This window comes from Capra hircus, chromosome 4 (assembly GCF_001704415.2).
Source record: "Capra hircus breed San Clemente chromosome 4, ASM170441v1, whole genome shotgun sequence".
NCBI classification, from domain to species: Eukaryota; Metazoa; Chordata; class Mammalia; order Artiodactyla; family Bovidae; genus Capra; species Capra hircus.
Window position 1 is genome coordinate 30976146 of NC_030811.1, and position 22747 is coordinate 30998892.

Genomic DNA, 22747 nt, shown 5'->3' on the forward strand with positions numbered 1-22747 from the left:
CGGTTTTGCAAACCTTGAGTTGCCACATTCTACTGATCCCAAATAAACACATCCTTGTTGGAGAATTATCTGGTAGTCTTACTTGTTTCAGATCAACACAGTGAGTAAGAAAGAAAAGTTGAAAATAGGTTGAGAAAAGATGTGTAATTGACCCCTTGGATAGTTTTCCTCAAATAACCAGCTGCAGAGCTCAAACTATTATCGCAACTGGTGGTATATGAATACAAGGATGGGAGAGAAGGGGAAGATGGACTAACACACGTGCTTCCTGCTGAAAAAAATTTTTTTTCTTCAAATATGTTAGCTATTTCTTCCTGCAAATATATACGTACAGCAGATGTTTCAGTCCAAATAGCATTGGAAATATTTATGTGAATATTTCATTCTAGTTTTGCACTGGGTGGTTTCACTTAAATGACTGGAGGGATAAATCAAAAATAAGCAAAAGATTCACATTTAACAGCATCTCACTAATTACCGTGGTTCAGTGGTAAAGAACTCAAATGCGAATGCAGGGGAGGCAGGTTTGATCCCCAGGAGGGGACGATTCCCCTGGCAAAGGAAACCGGCATCCCACTCTAATTTTCTTTTCTGGGAAATCCGACAGACAGGAGCCTGGCCAGCTACACATGGGGTCGCAAGAGTCTGACAAGACTTAGCAACTAAACAGCTCATTAATTATAGCATAAAATCATAGTCCTATAAATCATTGAAGTGGTTAATCAAATCTGAAAAGTAGCATTCCTCATTGCTAGATTTATTTCACTGTAAAAACTGCGTTAGAGCTCTTTCCTTTAGGGGAAGACAATTGGGAACTAAAATAAGGGCCCTGTCCCCAGGAGCTTCCAAATCTACCAAACCCGCCTAGGTCTGCGAAAGGCTTTTCATTGGCTATTGGATTTAGGAAATGTGTAGCACCGCCTCTCCTCCCTCCGCCACCCGCCAGAGACTGCTCGAAATCGGCGGGGAGCCGCCCTAAGTGGATCCGCGGGAATTGGGCGCGCGGGAGTAGTACAGCCGCCACCCTCCCCGCCACGCGCTGGATCCTCTCTAGGTATTCCGAGAAACTTTCAGCGCATTTTAGGCCTAGACACCATCCCGCAGTTCGTCCTCCAAAGGCCTGAGAACGAGCCGCTCGTATGCCCTAGCGGTCGTGTACGCATGCGTGGGACTGGGTTGCTGCCGTGCGTGTGACGTCACCAGCGCGCCCGTCCGAACGCTTCCTAGTTTCTCTTTTAAAAGAGCGGGTCAGTCAATTTCCAAGCTAAATTTGGAGTTCTTGACGTGGTTACGAGGTGAGTCGGGACCTGAACCGGTATTATGAAGAGCCTGGTGTAGTTTAGATCAACATTTGGAGGAGATATTGCAGGGAAACTGTTGATACTTGTCTTTCTCGTGAGCTTACTTGTGTTGAGCATTTTAGCGTTTTGTGAGCACCTGACTTCAGTTAATCCATGTCTCCGCCCTCAAGACTGTCGCCTGGCTTGGAGAAGCTTGGCGCGCACACACTAAAACTAAATATCGATACTAGTGCGTGTCCCAGGCAATAAGTTTGGGGAAAAAATAAAAAGAATCTGCAAATGCGCAGGTTAACAGCTGTTCAGTAGTTTCTTTCGACTGCATAGGGGCTGGAGGGAGGAGGCAACAGATAAATTTTGGAGTCATAAACTTTTGGGGCACAGTATACCTACACAGTGTTACAACTGCCAAAGGGATTTAAAAACAAGCGCAAAACTTTTCAACCTCCTTTCGCTTCCTCAGTAGTTTGTACCTTTCAAAGCACCCTGGTAAAGGAAGTTGTTAGTGCCCTTTTCGCAGATTCTAAAGCTGAATTATACAAGTAGTTCTTAAAATACAAGACTAATAGAGAATGGTTAAGTTTGAATGCCTTAGGAGAATGTGTGTATTGATCATCGTAATAAAATTACAGAATAATTCACCCGTCCTTCTCCCCCAACAGGGATGACTAGCTAAAAAGGAAAAGCAAATCAAAGACGCTTAAAGCAAATTATTTACTACTTTGGATAAAATACTGGTTTTTGTGTTTTCAGCAGTAAGTTATCGACTTCCCTAACCGAATTTGCTTTCCATCACACTATGAAGCAGATCTGATATGCCACTTGAATTAATAAAAGAAGTCAATGGAGTGCCTGAAGTTGATCTGCTAAATAAATTACACAAAGTAGATATCAGATCCCTACAGCCAGGTTGTGATTATGACAAGAAATATATCCAGGTAAGAATTGACACAACTCAGAATAGTTACCGTTTGTTTTCCGAAGTTGGATTGTCGAGTGCCTTGGTGTGGTTTTTATTTGAACTTATCCACATGTGAGCAACTGAACTTCTTGGATGCATAGTTCAACAGTTTTTATCAAATTAGGGAAATTATTGACTAATGTTTCTTGGATTTTTTTTTCTTGCATATTATTACTCTTTTTCTGGATGTCACTTACATGTATGGTTGCATGTTGGGTTCTTTGATATTGTCCTTCTGGTCTGTCAGGGACTGTTTGTCTTTCTTCAGTACTGTTTTGTTTTCGCTGAGGATTTCAGATTGTGGAATTTCTATTGATTTTGTCTTTTAAGTTCCTGAAATTTTGGGGGGTTATATCCAATACTTTTTATGCATATTTAGTGGGACAGGGAAGCCTGGTGGTCTGCCATCTATGGGATCGCACAGAGTCGGACACGACTGAAACGACTTAGCAGCAGCAGCAGTGAATTTTAAAATTTTAGTTGTTGTATATTTAATTTTGGATCAAAGTTAAGAGTGATAGGAAGCAGGTAAAGAGCTTACTGACAAAATGTGTCATATAGTAAAAGAGAAATGATGTCACTTTTCAGTTTTACCTGGTAATCAATATTCTCCACGTAGACATTTGTTATTTTTCATTTTTTTTTGTTTTCCATTTTCCTGATATTTCCTGTCATATGAAAAATCAATATTCTCCATGTAGACATTTGTTTATCTTTCATTTTTTTTTTGTTTTCCATTTTCCTGATATTTTCTGTCATATGAAATAAAGTTCTATGTATTACAGCTGGTCTTTTTTACTTCATTGTATTTAAATTCCTAATCAAACGTTTTTTAGTATTTGCAAACTCACTTCACATTTGGTTGATTAGGATGATGCTTCTTGCATCAGTTCAGTGTGTTCAGTCTCTCAGTCATGTCCGACTCTTTGCAACCCCATGAAGCCAGGCCTCCCTCTCCATCACCAACTTCCGAAGTTCACCCAGACTCACATCCATCCAGTCGGTGATGCTATCCAGCCATCTCATCCTCTGTCGTCCCCTTCTCCTCCTGCCCCCAATCCCTCCCAGCATCAGAGTCTTTCCCAATGAGTCAACTCTTCGCATGAGGTGGCCAAAGTATTGGAGTTTCTTAGCATCATTCCTTCCAAAGAAATCCCAGGGCTGATCTCCCTCAGAATGGACTGGTTGGATCTCCTTGCAGTCCAAGGGACTCTCAAGAGTCTTCTCCAACACCACAGTTCAAAAACATCAGTTCTTTAGCGCTCAGCTTTCTTCACAGTCCAACTCTCACATCCACACATGACCACTGGAAAAACCATACCCTTGACTAGACAGACCTTTGTTGGCAAAGTAATGTCTCTAGAATATGCTATCTAGGTTGGTCGTAATTTTTCTTCCAAGGAGTAAGCGTCTTTTAATTTCATGGCTGCAATCACCATCTACAATGATTTTGGAGCCCCCCAAAATTAAGTCTGCCACTGTTTCCCCATCTTCTTGCATACTTGTGTTTATTAATGATTTGATTAAATTAATTTTCTTTCTGATGGATCATTAATGTTAATTATTACTGTGCTGTACCTAACTTCATTCCTATTTTGTGTGTTTGATATAGAAGAATTTAAGTGAAATATTTTAAAAATTCTAGCATTTTTATTGGTGTTATTAAGTTTAGATATAAATAAAATGTCAGTTTGAATTCTTATATTCCTTTTTCTAAACTGCACATGTCTGCAGGTATCTCAATGTTTCTTGAATTTTATTAAATGCATTTTACTATGAAATTCACTGGTTTGTACTATATATAGGTCTGTGAGTTTTGACAGATGTATAAAAACATGTAACTGCAACCATAATCAAGCTGTAGAACAGGCTTTCACTCACCCCAAATTTTATAGTCTGCTGCTACCTTAATTTCAATTCATGACAACCACTTTTGACCAGCTTTCTCAGGTTATACAGTACTTTTTGCCTTTCAAGAATGCCATGTAAATTGAATCATTTATGTAGAGTCACACACGACTGAGTAGAGTCACACATGATTGAGCAACTGAACTGAACTGTATGTAGCTTTTTCCTTTTAAAGTATAGTTGATGTAGAATATTATATGTTACATGTATCAGTATGCAGCCTTTTGATTGTGGCTTCTTTTCACTCCTTGCAATTCTGCAAGTTGTTACGTTTATCAATAGTATTACATTTTATTGATTGCTAGAATTCCACTACAGTCTGTGTATAACATTCCCCAGTGTAGCAGTACTTGGATTCTTTCCAGTATTTTGTAATGATGAGTAAAGTAGCTTTAAAAATTTATTCTAATTTTAGTTATGTTATTACCGTCTCTTGGATTTATCTGTAACTATTTTTCTTTCACTTCAGGGAAAACTCTCACTTATCTCTTCTTTAATTTGTGGTGAAAACAGAAGAGCTGTTTTAAAGATTGGACTTCAAGGTAAATGACAAGACCATTTCTGCTTAACTTTTGGCTTATAATCTAGAAATGGGTAACTTTATGTATACATACACATATGCCCACAAAAATCATTTTTAGTGTGAACATCTATGGAGTGAAAATGTATTCTTTTACTCTAGCATCAAATATATGGAATGAAAAGTTATTCATCTCTAAATCTTTTTCTTCAAAGTCTGTCCGCTCCTCACTCCCCCATGGCTTCTGTTTTACTTCAGATTCCTTTAATGTCCTACCCAGATATTACAATGGCTAATTCATCTCCCTATTTTCTAGTTTCATTAGTGTGACCCAAACAGCAAATTGTAAGATAATGCTGTTTTCAGCATGTTATTTCTTTCCTAGGTGTTACATGAGGTAATTGTTCTCCCTAGTAACCCTTAAATAATCTTGGTAAGAGTTTAGAATACTTGGAGACCAAAGTAAATCTCATCTGAAGTCTGAAATTAGTTGAATGAATGAAGAATGGTCTACAGCAGGGAATGGGAAATAAACTTTGAAGTATATTTCCAAAACTATTGGAAACCATATACATAACAGACACTGTTCTAGGTACAGCAATGTAGCTAGCAATATCACAATGACCAAAACAAGGTTCTTGCATTCATGGAGTTTACATTGTAGGGGAATAAGTAAATTCAGCAAATAATTGAACAAAGTAATAATTGACAGAAATTTGGTTTGAAGAAAAATAGAGCAGAGTGTAGTGGCGTGCCTGATGTATTATCCTTTTATATATTTCTAGGTTTGATTTGCTAATATTTTGTTAAGAATTTTTGCATTTAAATTTATGAAAAATATGGTAGGAGTCTGTCTTTTCCTGTAGTGATTTTGATTGGTTTTGATGTTGGGGTAATGCTGTCCTTAGTGAAGAGTTGTTTATGGTCCCTCCTTTCCTATTTTCTGGAAGACTTTACCTGGAATTGTTTATTTCTTCCTTAAATGTTTATAGAATCCACTGGTGAAGCCACTTTTATATGGAGATTTTTTCATTAGGAAGATTTAATTCTAAATTCAGTCCCTTTAATTGACATAGGGCTATTGAAATTATCTCTTTCTTTCTTGAGTAAGCATTGGTAGATTGTGTTTCTAAAGGAATTTATCCAGATCATCTTGGTTGTCAATATGTTGGTGTAAAGTCATTCATAAAATACTTTTTATATGCTTTTATTGTTGGTAGGATCTGTAATGATGTTGTATTCCATTGATTTGATAATTCATGACTTCTGTCTTCTCTCACTTTTTTCCTGATCATTCTGGCTGAAGATTTATTTTATTGATTTTGAAAATCAGCTTTTGTTTTAATTGATTTTGATTTTTCTGTTTTCCTATTTTCAGTTAACATTTCTTTTCTGTTAACATTTCTTTGCTGTTAACTTCAGTCATTGTATTGTTAGCTTCTAATATTGTATTTTTCAACTCTTTAAGTTCCTGTTTAGTTTTTTTATGTCTCTCAGTTCTCCTCACCTATTGTCTTCTACTTTCTTGAACATGTAATTTTAATAACTGTTTCAAAATCTTCTATGTCAATGCTATTATCACTGTTATTTCTGAGTTATTTTCTATTGATCCCCCCACCCCCCGACCATGTATCCTCCCTACCCCAGTTCTAATGTAGTCATCGTTGGTAGTTTTTTTAACTGAATGCTGGACATTCAGAATTTTATATTATCAAACATTGGATTTATTTGTAATTCTTTAAATATTATTTGTCTTCAATTTGGAATACTATAAATTCTCTTGAAATCCATTTGATTAACTTTGTTAGGGTGGGTCTAGAGCAGCCTGTATGTCGGGACTAATTTGTCCTGATAACCAAGGAGGTGCCCTTCTGACAAGTGTACCACGTGCTTTGTGTATGAGGATTCCACTCTGGAGCCAGAACAGTTCACAGCACTGTGTGAGTCTCAGAATTATTCTGCCTCTTTCTTTCAAGTGGTTCTAATTCCTTTCTGGGAGTCTTTCCTCCTGTGCTTTTGGAGATAAGTACTCAGCCAAAGACCCAAAGGCACTCATCTCCAGAGCACTTGTCTATGCTGCTGTCTTCCTTTCAACAACATGTTGCACAAATTCTGTCCACTTTGCTGTCCTCAAATCTGAACTCTTCTGAATTCAGTGAGGTTGCTGGGCTTTCTTTAGATTTTACCTCCATTTTCTGTTGCCTAGAATCTCCAGGAAATAAACTAGGGCTCTGGCTTTGCTTTCCTTCTCAAAGAAAATAGTTTCCTGCACTTCCTGTTGTCCAGTGTCTGCAAACTGTTTATATATATATATATATATATATATATATATATATATATATATATAAATAGTTGTTGTATATATATTTATATATACAATTGTATATATATATAATAGTTATATATTACAATAGTTGTATATATATACACACTATATATATTATATGTATATATATACAATATAGTATATACAATAGTTGTATATATATATAATAGTTGTATAGTATACAATATATACAATATATATAGGATGTGTATGTATATACAATATAGTACATACAATAGTTGTGTGTGTGTATATATATATAATCAGTTCAGTTCAGTTCATTCACTCAGTCGTGTCCGACTCTTTGCGACCCCATGAATCTCAGCATGCCAGGCCTCCCTGTCCATCACCATCTCCCAGAGTTCACCCAGACCCACGTCCATTGAGTCTGTGATGCCATCCAGCCATCTCATCCTGGGTTGTCCCCTTCTCCTCCTGCCCCCAGTCTCTCCCAGCATCAGAGTCTTTCCCAATGAGTCAACTCTTCTCATGAGGTGGCCAAAGTACTGGAGCTTCAGCTTTAGCATCATTCCTTCCAAAGAAATCCCAGGGCTGATCTCCTTCAGAATGGACTGGTTGGATCTCCTTGCAGTCCAAGGGACCCTCAAGAGTCTTCTCCAACACCACAGTTCAGACACATCACTTCTTCAGCGCTCAGCCTTCTTCACAGTCCAACTCTCACATCCATACATGACCACAGGAAAAACCATACCCTTGACTAGACGGACCTTAGTCGGCAAAGCAATGTCTCTGCTTTTCAATATGCTATCTAGGTTGGTTATAACTTTTCTTCCAAGGAGTAAGCGTCTTTTAATTTCATGGCTGCAGTCACCATCTGCAGTGATTCTGGAGCCCCAAAAAATAAACTCTGACACTCTTTCCACTGTTTCCCCATCTATTTCCCATGAAGTGATGGGACCAGATGCCATGATCTTCGTTTTCTGAATGTTGAGCTTCAAGCCAACTTTTCCACTCTCCTCTTTCACTTTCATCAAGAGGCTTTTTAGCTCCTCTTCACTTTCTGCCATAAGGATGGTGTCATCTGCATATCTGAGGTTATTGATATTTCTCCCAGCAATCTTGATTCCAGCTTGTGTTTCTTCCAGTCTGGTGTTTCTCATGATGTACTCTGCATAGAAGTTAAATAAGCAGGGTGACGATATACAGCCTTGACGTACTCCTTTTCCTATTTGGAACCAGTCTGTTGTTCCATGTCCAGTTCTAACTGTTACTTCCTGACCTGCATACAGATTTCTCAAGAGGCAGGTTAGGTGGTCTGGTATTCCCATCTCTTTCAGAATTTTCCACAGTTTATTGTGATCCACACAGTCAAAGGCTTTGGCATAGTCAATAAAGCAGAAATAGATGTTTTTCTGGAACTCTCTTGCTTTTTCCATGATCCAGCGGATGTTGGCAATTTGATCTCTGGTTCCTCTGCCTTTTCTAAAACCAGCTTGAACATCAGGGAGTTCACGGTTCACTTATTGCTGAAGTCTGACTTGAAGAATTTTGAGCATTACTTTACTAGCATGTGAGATGAGTGCAATTGTGTGATAGTTTAAGCATTCTTTGGCATTGCCTTTCTTTGGGATTGGAATGAAAACTGACCTTTTTCAGTCCTGTGGCCACTGCTGAGTTTTCCAAATTTGCTGGCATATTGAGTGCAGCACTTTCACAGCATCTTCTTTCAGGATTTGAAACAGCTCAACTGGAATTCCATCACCTCCACTAGCTTTGTTTGTAGTGATGCTTTCTAAAGCCCACTTGACTTCACATTCCAAGATGTCTGGCTCTAGATTAGTGATCACATCATCATGGTTATCTGGGTCGTGAAGATCTTTTTTGTGCAGTTCTTCCATTTTATTCTTGCCACCTCTTCTTAATATCTTCTGCTTCTGTTAGGTCCAGACCATTTCTGTCCTTTATCAAGCCCATCTTTGCATGAAATATTCCCTTGGTATCTCTAATTTTCTTGAAGAGATCTCTAGTCTTTCCCATTCTGTTCTTTTCCTCTATTTCTTTTCACTGATCGCTGAAGAAGGCTTTCTTATCTCTTCTTGCTATTCTTTGGAACTCTGCATTCATGTGCTTATATCTTTCCTTTTCTCCTTTGCTTTTTGCCTTTCTTCTTTTCATAGCTATTTGTAAGGCCTCCCCAGACAGCCATTTTGCTTTTTTGCATTTCTTTTCCATGGGTATGGTCTTGATCCCTGTCTCCTGTACAGTGTCACCAACCTCATTCCATACTTCATCAGGCACTCTATCTATCAGATCTAGACCCTTAAATCTATTTCTCACTTCTACTGTATAATCATAAGGGATTTGATTTAGGTCATACCTGAATGGTCCAGCAGTTTTCCCTACTTACTTCAATTTAAGTCTGAATTTGGCAATAAGGAGTTCATGATCTGAGCCACAGTCAGCTCCCGGTCTTGTTTTTGTTGACTGTATAGAGCTTCTCCGTCTTTGGCTGCAAAGAATATAATCAGTCTGATTTCGGTGTTGGCCATCTGGTGATGTCCATGTGTAGTCTTCTCGTGTTGTTGGAAGAGGGTGTTTGCTATGACCTGTGCATTATCTTGGCAAAACTCTATTAGTCTTTGCCCTGCTTCGTTCCATATTTCAAGGTCAAATTTGCCTGTTACTCCAGGTGTTTCTTGACTTCCTACCTTTGCATTCCAGTCCCCTATAATGAAAAGGACATCTTTATATATATATATATATATATATATATATATATATATATATATATACACACACAACAACTATATATATACAACAACTATATATATATATATACACACACACGCAACAGCTATTTATATATATACAAACAACTATTATAGTTGTGTATATATAATAGTTGTGTATATATATATAAATAGTTGTATATATATAGTTGTATATATATAGTTGTGTGTGTATATATATAGTTGTACATATATATAATAGTTATATATATATACACAATAGTTGTATATGTATATATATAGTTGTATATATATACAATCATATATATATAGTTTTATATATATATAAATAGTTTTGTATATATATATATAAATAGTTGTTGTGTATATATAGTTGTGTATATATATAATAGTTGTGTATATATATGGTTGTATATATATAATAGTTGTATAATATACAATATATATTGTATGTATATATGTATATATACAATATAGTATATACAATAGTTGTGTATATATATATAATAATTGTGTGTGTGTGTGTGTGTGTGTATATATATATATATATATATATATATATATATATATATATATATAGTTGTTGTTTTTGTTAGTTTTCTAGTTTCTTTAAGGACAGAACAAATCCAGTTCCCATTACTCTGTCATGGCCAGACATAGACATCTGATAGGGCATTTACTCTATTAAGGAAGTAAGTTATATCTTGATTAGAAACCATTGTATTTTTGTTTTTGAGAACATTAGTGTTTCAATTTATGTGTCTGCTTACTTTGAGGAATTAGATGACAGAAGTAAGTGAAAGGAGGCAATAGGCAGATGTGTGATAGTGTTTTCATTGCTGGTGATAAAGTAGCAGATTCAAGAGTTATAAGTTACAAGTTTTGCAAGTTTTGGAAAGATGTTTCATGTACATCATAGATACATGAAAGTCTGATATGAGAGCCGTTGGAGTAATTGAATGTTTGAAAGCTGATATTAACGAGACTTCTCTCAGATGTTACAGTAATTGAATCTTAGCATTTGGCCTTGCTTCAGTGGTTCTAGGAGGTGACCTCTGTAGAACAAAGATTATGGAGAGTCTTCCCCAAAGCCTAGAATTTCCAAATGAGATTCCTCATAGCATATCTGTTTCTTCTTTTCCAAATAATTCTTATTGTCAAAATCACAAAAAGCTCAGTTTTTACACACACACTGCTCTTTTACTCTTCAATGTATGAGTGCTGCAGAGAGCTCATTTGTCTAGATTAAAACTTAAAGTTCTAATAATTATATATTACCAGAAGTTCAGTAAAAATAAAGTATTTGGAGAATGATGTTATACAGTACAAAAATTGAATTATTTTTATTTAGTTCTTATTCAGTATCTTATTCAATTCTTTTGGTTTGATGGTAACCATAGGAAAATAAATTGAAAGTGATCATTATGTGATATTAATGTGGTATTTACAGAAATTTGTAAAACATATTATAGTTGAAACTGTTATCATTTTGGTTTTAATGCCTAGTAGCATTCTGTACATTATTTTTGCAATTCTTAAGGTAATAGAGTAAACTAAAAGTGAATTATAAACATTTTAATTGCTCTTCTTCATAATTTTATTTTGTAGTAACTATAGGTTTTAGAATTTCATTGTCAGCAATTTTTTTGTGTCTATTAAACTTCTGTATCTAAAGTGTTTTTCTGTGTGTGTTTCTCTATAGAACAAGATAATTCGAATTCAGACATCAGCAAGATCAATATATTATTTTTTGGAAACTTAGCAAAGGACTGTGCTAAAGTTTTCTATGAAGGGGTAAAATACTTTTATATTACTTTATCTCTTTAGAAATAGAATTATTGATCATGCTATATGTATCCTACAAGCCATTTTTTAGAAATTCATTATAGATTTGCAGATGTATGAAAAATTATACTTTTTTAAAAAGCAACATCCTTAAAATTGAACACTTGAAAGAGATTAGTGAAACTTATCATTGACAGAAAAAGGGACAATTTTTCCTCTCGCTTAAGTTTAATTTTCAATATTCAATAGACTGTCTTAAAGATAGGTACATTTTCTCTTACTTAAAAATAATCCTTACTAACTAAAAAATAATATGAGCTATAAGTCTATATGAGTATGTCTATAATATTTTCTTTAGTTATTATAAAATAAATGCCTGCTAAAATCCCCAGCAAGATGATACCAAACCAAACCCAGCAGTGTATTAAAAGGAGAGTAAACACCATGACCAAAGGGATTTATCCCAGAAATTATATTTGGTTCGATGTAAGAAAATCATTATACTACATTGTATTACATTGTCATACCATCGCTGACTAGATGGATATGAATTTGGGCAAACTCTAGGACATAGTGGAGGATAGAGAAGCCTGAGTGCCATAGTACGTGGGGTCTCAGAATTGGACAAAATTAGCTACTGAACAACAACAAAATACATCACATTAATAATAGAACAAAGGGATAAAAAACACAAATTATTAACTTAATTGATGCAGAAAAGGTATTTGAAAAATTCTACATACTTTTGTAGTCAGAACACTCAGAAAAATCGAAGGGAACATCGTAACATAATAAAAGTCAATTATGAAAAACCTCTAACTAACATCATACTCAATAGTGAAAGACTGAAAGCTTTCCTCGTAAGGCAGGAACATGAAAAGGATGCTTGCTTTCACCACTGCTCTTCAGCCTTGTACTAGAACTTCTAGCCAGAGTAATCAAATATGCAGAAAAGAAAAGACATCTAATTTATAAAAGAAGAAGTAAAATTATCTCTCTTCTCAGAGTAGGAAGTAAAGACATACCTGAAATAACAGGCAAGTTTGGCTTTGGAGTACAAATAAAGCGAGGCAAAGGCTAACAAGAGTTTGGCCAAGAGAACGCACTGGTCATAGCAAACACCCTCTTCCAACACACGAGAGACGACTCTACATGTGGACATCACCAGATGGTTAATACCGAAATTAGATTGATTATATTCTTTGCAGCCAAAGATGGAGAAGCTCTGTACAGTAAGCGAAAGCAAGACTGGGAGCTGACTGTGGCTCAGATCATGAACTCCTTATTGCAAAATTCAGACTTAAATTGAAGAAAGTAGGCCATTCAAGTATGACCTAAATCAAATCCCTTATGATTAAGCAGTGAAAGTGACAAATATATTCAAGGGATTAGACCTGACAGAGTGCCTGAAGAAATATGGACAGAGGTTCGTAACATTGTACAGGAGGTGGTGACCAAAACCATTCCCAAGAAAAAGAAATGCAAAAAAGGCAAAATGGTTGTCTGAACAGGCCTTACAAATAGCTGAGAAAAGAGAATTAAAAGGAAAAGGAAAGATATACCTATTTGAATGCAGAGTTCCAAAGAATAGCCAGGAGAAATAAGAAAGCCTTCTTAAGTGAACAATGCAAAGAAATAGAGGAAAACAGTAGAAACCAGAAGACTAGATCAGTTTTCATTCCAATCCCCAAAAGGGGCAATGCCCATGAATGTTCAAACTACTGTACAATTGCACTCATTTCACATGCTATTAAAGTAATGGTCAAAATCCTTCAAGCTACGCTTTAACAGTAAGTACATGAATGAAGAACTTTCCGATGTTCAAGCTGCATTTAGAAAAGGCTGAGGAACTCGAGATCAAATTGCCAACATCCATTGGATCATAGAAAAAGCAAGGGTATTCCAGAAAAACATCTGCTTCATTGACTGTGCTAAAGCCTTTGATTGTGTGGATCAGAACAAACTGGAAAATTCTTAAAGAGAGGAGATAACCAGATCACTTCACCTGCCTCCTGAGAAATCTTTATGGAGGTCAAGAATCAATAGTTAGAACCAGACGTGGAACAACAAACTGGTTCCAAATTGGGAAAGGAGTATGTCAAGGCTGTATATTGTCACCCTGCTTATTTAACTTCTATTACATCATGTGAAATGCCAGGCTGGATGAAGCACAAGCTGGAATCAAGATTACCATGAGAAATATCAGTAACCTCAGGTATGCAGATGACACCACTCTAACGACAGAAAGTGAAGAGGAACTAAACATTTTAATGGAGGTGAAAGAGGAGAGAGAAAAAGCTGGATTAAAACTAAATATTTGAAAAATGAAGACCATGACATCTGGTCCCATCATTTCGTGGCAAATAGATGGGAAGCAATGGAAACTGTGACGGACTTTATTTTCTTGGGCTTGAAAATTACTGCAGATACTGACTGCAGTGATGAAATTTAAAAAGATGCTTGCTCCTTGGAAGAAAAGCTATGACAAACCTAGACAGCATACTAAAAAACAGACATCACTTTGCTGACAAAGGTCCATATAATCAAAGCTATGGTTTTTCAGTAGTCATGTATGGATGTGAGAGTTGAACCATAAAGAAGGCTGAGCACCGAAGAATTGATGCTTTAAAACTGTGGTGCTGGAGAAGACTCTTGAGAGTTCTTTGAACAGCAAGGAGATCACACCAATCAATCCTATAGGAAATCAACTCTGAATATTCATTGCAAGAGTTGATGCTGAAGCTTCAGTACTTCAGCTACCTGATGTGAAGAGCCAAGTAATTGGAAAAGACCCTGATGCTGGGAAAGATTGAGGGCAAGAGAAGAGGGTGATAGAGGATAAGATGGTTGGATGGCATCCTTAACTCAATGAACATGAGTTTGAGCAAACTCAGGGAGAAAATGAAGGATAGGGAAGCCTGGCATGCTGCAGTCTGTGGGGTCGCAGAGTCAGAAATGACTGAGCGACTGAACAAGTCTTCTCAGATGACCTGATCCAATATATATAAAATCTTTAAAAATCCAAAAAAAAAAAAATGCTGAGAGGGCTAATATATGAATTTAGAAATGTTGTAGGGTACAAGATAGACACACCAAAAACAGTTCTACCATCCAGTAGAACCGTGTGCTGGAAATGTTCTAGACCTGTGTTGTCAATATGGTAGCTACTTGTCTTATTTGGCCAATGAGCACTTAAAATATGGCTTGAGGAACTGAATTTTAAACTTTGTATCATTTTAATTAAATAGCCATATATGGTTAGTTTTTACTGTATTGGACAGCACATCTACAGAAATTAACCACTCTCTGGTGTATAATACAGATTTTTTTTCTGCATGTGTATTAAAATGATTTAAAATTGTTTTTTAATAAGAATCATTTGACATCTTTGATGTTAATTAGTGATCCCCTGGATATTTACAGAACCAGTTTTGGCAATTAACTAATATTGAAGCATATAGCTATAAAAATTATTGAGTCATTGATGTCTCCAGATAAATTGTTTAGTATTAGAAAGTACTTCTAAAATGGTGCTACAGAAATATTAGATATGTGGTTGATTTATGGTTGTTACTAACAAGTAAATGATATGGGGAAAAACAATGGTTTCTGTAAAACGACAAAGTCAGATGAGATTGTCTGTACTCTGTCTCTTTTTTCATTTACATTCATTTAGGTTCAGTAAACATTTATTAAGGGCTGACATTTTGCTTGACTTTGTGCTAGGCTCTAAAGAAACCAAAATGAATAAGACACAGTGCTTGACCTTATGGTGTCTACTTCCGCTAGTCTATTGGAAATCATTTAATGGTGGTGACTGGATAGAACTGGAATAGCAACCTCAATAAACTGAGGATGAATCTGCCTGGAGGATTTGGGGGAAAACATCAAACAGTAGGCACAGAGTTTTTAGTGGAACATTTTATCTGTTAGTCTTTAAAATTTTTGTTATGAAAAATTTCACACATATGTATAAGTGGTAAGAATTGAATAATGACTGTCCATATTCTGAATATCTAACTTCAGCAGTAATCAATATTTAGGCTCTTATTTAATCCATTTCATCTACTCATTTTACTGCCACAGGTTATTTTAAGGCAAATAGCAGGAGTTATATAATTTAAACTCTAAAAATTTCAGCATATAAAAGAGAAAGCATCCTAAAATTATGTATATATGTATATGTATGTATGTGTTTATGTATATACACAAATGAATACATACACAATATAATTATACTACTGAAGTGTTAACATCAGCTTTTATAAATCATGACATCATTGGCACAGTCATGTATACACACACACAGACACACACACACATCTATGTATATTTCTCTTTTCCTATGTATTTGTATACATGCATAAGCACAATTTCATCATTATGCCTACAATAATTTATATATATATATAATATCAAGTCTGTTCCAGTTTCCCTGATTATCTCCTAGATTATTTTTCAATTTATTTTCTTCTATCAGGAAGAGATTTAAGGTAGAGGAATCAGTGAGAGCTTAACAATAATTCAGAAACTGTAAAGACAAAAACTAATAAGGCACTTGTTGACTTGACATAGAACTAGTTGTATATGTGTTTTGTGTTTGTAGTTTGGAGACTGACGTGAGAAAACATTTCTACTATTTATGTCAGAGAATGTTTTGCCTATGTTCTCTTCTAGGATTATTTTGCTAAGTTTCTGTGAAGAGGTGGTAAATCAATTTTTTCCCTTAATTTTTAATTGGGACAAAGAAAAGAATGTAGTCATTTATTTTTTCCTCTGTGAACAGCTGTTATTAAGTCAGTGGTGTATCTTAAAATCTTACTTTAAAACTTGAGGAAAGCAAATAGTTGCCATGCAGTTCATGTTCTAAAACTCCTAGGGTAGTTCATTAGGCTGTTTTTCTCACAATAGTAACCAGAGTAATTTTTGATGCAATTTAAATGTTTTTGATTGTGATATAATTTTAACATAGTTGGTATGGCACTGTGAAGTTCTGGAGGCAAATATACTAAAGAAAAAAAAAGTACTACCCATCAGCCTTATCAGGAAAGTGAACTAGGAAATAAAAGTTTATAAAGCTACTGTATCATACACACAATCAAATCTGCTTGAGGTTGTTTGGGTAGGGTAAAAATTAGTATCTCTGTATAGCTATTTTAATGAGGCACTGCTATGAGTGGCTCCAGTAGAGGCCTGTTATTACTGTTATTCCTTATTATTATTCTTGCCCTTTAAGGCATGACTTTATTTCAGCTTTGTTTAAATAATTAGCATTTATGATGACAATTCTGAATTACTAAGAATTCAGTGTTTCATAAGACTCCAAATCATGTCTTATTTTAAGAAAGATATTCTTTAGAAATGATGAGAGGGAGGGAGAGAGCGGAATGAAAGTGAGAGTACTTAGTAGGTGTTTAACAGGGAAAGTTTCACTCCCATCACTTACTCCCATTATTAGATAATATCACTGCTGTGCCATTTTTTTGGTATCCTTCCAGGGTTATATATGTATGTATATATGTATACTTACATATATATGTGTATGTATATATGTATACTTACATATGTATATATATGTATATGTAAACATATGTGCGTTATCCAGTGACATCATACTATCCATATTTTGTAAATTGCTTTATTTCACAACATATCTTGGACATCTCAGAGAAGTGTTTTAAAAATAAATACACGGTATTGAATATTAGGGATCTATTTGCTTATATTTTAAATACATTTTTATCTTTATCCTTAAAATTCTTGTATTTATTCTTATTTGAAAAGCAATATAAAAAGTTTATAATAAAATGAATTGGCATGTACACATTCTATAAATCATGTGTGATATATTAGATATTAGTATTTTTCCTAACTGATAAGAAAGGTGTTTTCTGCTGTTGAAATATATTTTAAGTAGGTATTCATTAAAATAGGATAGAACTATACAACTAATTCGGAGAAGGCAATGGCACCCCACTCCAGTAACTCCTATCTGGAAAATCCCATGGATGGAGAAGCCTGGAAGGCTGCAGTCTATGGGGTCGCTGAGGGTCGACACGACTGAGCGACTTCACTTTCACTTTTCACTTTCATGCATTGGAGAAGGAAATGGCAACCCACTCCAGTGTTCTTGCCTGGAGAATCCCAGGGACGGGGCATCCTGGTGGGCTGCCGTCTATGGGGTCGCACAGAGTTGGACACGACTGAAGTGACTCAGCAGCAGCAGCATACAACTAATTAGTACTTGTCTGGTAACAGGATATTGATAATGGTAAGTCAAAGTTTCTCCTTTTAAAATATAATGGTGAGAAGACTGAGGTCACAATTTAGTTTAAATTCTTTCAGCATTTAAAATCATAAATGCTAGTCATCTGAGAGATCTAATTAGGCTATTTATTTTAGAGTTTTTAGTGTCTAGGGTAAAGACTGTTGCAAATCAAAGGTAAAACTTTTTGCATAAAAGGATGAACTTTATACTTCAGTTCTTATACCGTTCTTGGTCACTTGTTTTCTAAAGCTTAGCTCTGTGTTTAAGTACAGCAGTCCTAAAACATCTTTGCTAGATTAATGGTACATTTTGCAAGCATACAAATGCTCTGACTGAAACTCCACTCATCTGAGGCATTTTTTTTCAGTTTTAGCTTTTGTTTAAAGAAAGTTTGGGCTTCCCTGGTGGCTCAGACTGTAAAGCGTCTGCTTGCAATACGGGAGACCCGGGTTTGATCCCTGAGTCGGGGTCGGGAAGATCCCTGAGAAGGAAATGGCAACCCACTCCAGTATCCTTGCCTGGAGAATCCCATGGACGGAGGAGCCTGGTAGGCTACAGTCCACAGGGGTCGCAAAGAGTCGGACATGACTGAGCTACTTCACTTTCACTTTTCACTTTCAAAGAAAGTTTTAACATTAATATGTAGATATAAAATACAACTTTTTCAAAGTACTTAAATTTTTTTTTCAAAGATCTTACCACAAAACTGACAAAATTATAGACGTTTGTTAATATATTTTTTTCCCACCCCTGTAGGATTTAGTTTTGAAAGGGCAGGTAGAGTGGTACCTGGAAGTCAGAGATGTGGGTTCTTGTCTTGTTCTACAATAGTTAGCTGTATGTGACCACAGACTGCTCATTTATCCTCTCTGGCCCTTATTTTCTTATCTGAAAAGTGAAGATATACTTGATTAGATGGTTTCTCAGGTCCTTTGCAATTCTAAAATGCCAGGTTTCTGTGAAGTAAGTTTTGTGGCAGTTGTATAGTTTATGTTAAGATTTAATGAAGGTTTTTTTTATGTAATATGTGTATGTTTCATGGGTATATTCATATGTTTCAGTGTTCACCTAGTTGTCTGAAGATTTGTTGAATATTTTTTGTCTTCTATGCTTGATGTCTGAAAAATCTTACTGATTAAGATAGTTATGAACCTTGCCATCATGTAGTAATTTTCAGTGGAGAAAAGTGGAATTAAACAACTATTGTGTAATTAATTATTTTATCCAGATGTGATAAAATAATTAATTTTATTTAATTATAAATAAATATTTATATTATTTGTTTATAAATAAATAAGTATTTTTGCCTGGAAAAATCCCATGGACAGAGGAGCCTGGTAGGCTGCAGTCCATGGGGTCACGAAGAGTTGGACACTTACTGAGCAACTTCACTTTCACTTTTCACTTTCATGCATTGGAGAAGGAAATGGCAACCCACTCCAGTGTTCTTGCCTGGAGAATCCCAGGGATGGCAGAGCCTGGTGGGCTGCCGTCTATGGGGTCGCACAGAGTCGGACATGACTGAAGCGACTTAGCAGTAGATGTGTACTGAGAAGATTGAGTAGCAGAATAAGAAAAATAGCAGGAAGAATGAGCACAGGGGTACTAGGAGAATAGATCATTCCTGCGTGAAGATCCTGGAATGCTAAGGAATTACGCGAAGGCAGAATTCCATAGTGAGTCACACAAAATATGGCTGTTGGACTGTGGTGGGGGTATCAGATCATAAAATGATTTGAGACCACTTAAAGATTTTGGTTTTCATGCTAATATTGCATGTATTACTTCCAGTTATGTCCTTGGTGTTTCACGATCCAATAGATGCTAGTAATACCCATGAAATGCATTTCTTACGTTAGAAAAATATTTTCTGTCAGTCACTGTACTATCAGTGACATCAGGTGCCTGACTTTTCCCTGTACCCTTTCACTCTTTAGCAGTGTTTTAAGGTGTAATAACCTAACAATATTTGCAAGTTCTGTATAGTAAAAATCACTTTACTGCTTGGTAAAGTCAGATAAATTTTTCTTTTCCTATTATCAATTGCTTCATATTTTCTCTGCCCTTTTCCTGCTCAGTCATGAGAAATTTTAATGTATTATCCATTAAAATTAGCAAATTAATACACTAGTTTTGTGATTTACATTTTTGATATCTATTGATTTGCTTCCTATTGCACCACTGATTGTGTTCATCATTAGGAAATATTAGCATGTAAAAACCACGTTTGTTTATATGCAGGTAAGTTGCCTGATTTTGTTTTTTCTTTTTAATTGTTCACTTTTAAAGAACACTTATGTTAAAAAGATGTGTCCTGATTTCATTACCTCGGAGACTGATTTGTGGTAGAAATATTCCTTTTGGCTAAACTAAAAGTTGGTTGATGACGAGGACTCAGTCCAAGGCACTGTAACAAAAGGGAAATGACCCCTTTGTGATTCCTGAGTATTCTGAGTGAGTTCAAAGATTTCATTTCATGTGTTTTCACTTTTATAACATTGATGCAAAGATAAAGATTAAAACCTTATCATTTTTAGTAGCAGGCTTATGCTTCTCAGGCCGATTTCCTATTTCTGTTTTCAGTAGACTGGGATAGGCACCCACTCTGATATATCAGAATACTGTAGTCTCACTACTAAACTGTGTATTTACCATTCTTGTTTGAATGGCTTCAGTATGCTTTTCTCAGAAACTTAGAACAATGTGTATTAAATCTCATTTCCAACTTAGTCTAATGAATGTTTATACATACTAAAACAGCCTATTGTATATTAATCTTTCTTAGCCTCTGTATTTGAATTAATTTGAGAGCTATTATGATTAATAAATCATTAAGTATAAATCCTAGGCCACTTATTTTTCTCTTTGTGAAGTTCAATATTTCTGTTTTTACCAGTGCTGATTAATTTATTCAGCACATATTTATTGACCACTGATTATGAACAGCAGCTTCCACCAGTCACTTGTATGAAGTAGTCATATGGATAAGACATTCTTTGTCCCAAAGATCTGACAGAGTTTTAAGGGCAGTAAAAATATTAAGAAAGTTTATAAATAACACAGAATATAAAAAATATTTAAATGATGTATAGGAGAGTTTAGAAGAAGGAAGAATTAATTTTCCTTCTTCCTTCTTTGGTGTACAATCTAAGATAAACCTCACAGGGAAGAAACATTTACAGCCTAGATTTTCAAAGATAGATAGATAGATACGTGCAGAAGAGAAAAATGCTATTTATTATTAGTGGGGGCTCAGAGTATTCTAAAAATGTATGTGGAAAAGCACTAGATATTTAAGAAAATATGATTTATGTAGTATTGAATGGCAGTATCTGGAGATAAAACAGGCAAATTCAGTTGGGATGAGATCACCAAGCCCCTTCAGTGCAATTTATATGTGTAAATTAAACATAAATTCATGTTTATAGGGCTTCCCCGGGTGGCTCAGCAGTAAAGAATCTGTCTGCAATCCAGGAGACGTGGGTTTGATCCCAGGAGGATCTCCTGAAAGAGGGAATGGCAACCCGCTCCAGTATTCTTGCCTGGAGAATCCCATGGACAGAGGAGATTGGTGTGTTACAGTCCATGGGTTGTAAAGAGTCTGACACGACTAAAGCAACTGAACATACGACACACACGTTTATTATATATATATAAAAATATATATAAATGGGGGAGGGATAAATTGGGAGATTAGGATGGACATATACACATTGCTGCTAAGTCACATCAGTCATGTCCAACTCTGTGCGACCCCATAGACGGCAGCCCACCAGGCTCCTCTGTCCCTGGGATTCTCCAGGCAAGAACCCTGGAGTGGGTTGCCATTTCCTTCTCCAATGCATGAAAGTGAAAAGTGAAAGTGAAGTCGCTCAGTCATGTCAGACTCTTCGCGACCCCATGGACTGCAGCCCACCAGGCTCCTCTGTCCATGGGATTTCCCAGGCAAGAGTGCTGGAGTGGGGTGCCATCGCCTTCTCCGATATACACACTACTGTATGTAAAATAGATAACTGTGAAGGCCTACTGTATAGCACAGCACTCTGTATAGCACTCAGCACTCTGTAATGTGATATATGGCAAAATAGTCCAAAAAGAGGGCTGTACACCCGAAACTAACGCATTGTAAATCAACTATACTCCAATGAAAATTAAAAGTAAAATTTTTTAAAAAGTATAATAAATTAGACATGTTTTTTTCCTTTCTTAGATTATTTTTGGTTATTTCCATTTTGTTGACTATATGTTACAGGAAAAGTTGTAACTTTTTTGAGTTGTGTTGCTAATGTTAAAATAGAATACACTTGGAAGAAGTTTTATTATGAATACTTATGTCCTGCTTTTAATAATTTATCTCTTTATTTAAAATTTTTTGCCATCATAAAAGAAATATTTTTTATTTAAAAGTTTAGTTTACACAGAAAAATAGAAAAATGCATCTCTACCCCTAACGTTTTCATTTAGTATATAGGTTTATGTTTAAGACATTTTAAAGTAAAATAGAAAATAATATGAGATGGGTTATTTTTTGTATTTTGAAGAGAATATAGAACTGACAAACCAGTGACTTCCCTACTTCTGTTTATTTTCTTCTGTTAGTTTGATTAAATAACTTCACATCTTTGGCAAAAATATTGTTTTAATTTAAATCAGAGTATACTGTTCTAAGGTATATTGGAAAAAATTTCATATTTTTTACTATAAAAGTTATTTTTTCCTGAAGGAGTCTTTAGAGTTCCCTAAAACAGGATAATGGAAAATCTTCGGTGGGAAGGAAAATTTTCTCCCATTTAGCTATAGCATTAGCAGCGCAGACACAATTATGTTTGCAGTCTCACCTGAAGAAAATAAGATGGAGAAATTTGCGCAGCTAAAATATCTAGATAGAGCCAGAGACTTTAGAAAGACAATTTATGATCCTTCCTTTGATTCATGGATAGTTTACAGAGGGCCTACTTTGTGCCAAGCCC

The 22747-nt window shown here is 35.6% G+C and overlaps 1 protein-coding gene across 5 annotated transcripts in view; it reads left to right on the top strand.

Moving 5' to 3' along the window:
* The window catches only part of POT1 (protection of telomeres 1), a 98694-nt gene continuing 76906 nt past the window's right edge, over positions 960–22747 (top strand). For 2 of the 5 annotated variants that reach the window (XM_005679414.3, XM_013963440.2), the window contains exons 1-4: positions 960–1295; positions 2052–2236; positions 4637–4709; positions 11427–11518. In XM_005679414.3, coding sequence (XP_005679471.1) covers positions 2114–2236; positions 4637–4709; positions 11427–11518 — 288 coding nt within the window. In that variant the 5' untranslated portion in view covers positions 960–1295; positions 2052–2113. Of the gene's footprint in view, positions 1296–2051; positions 2237–4636; positions 4710–11426; positions 11519–22747 lie in introns of those variants that run through there. The other 3 variants (XM_013963439.2, XM_005679415.3, XM_018046973.1) reach the window with 3 other exon arrangements.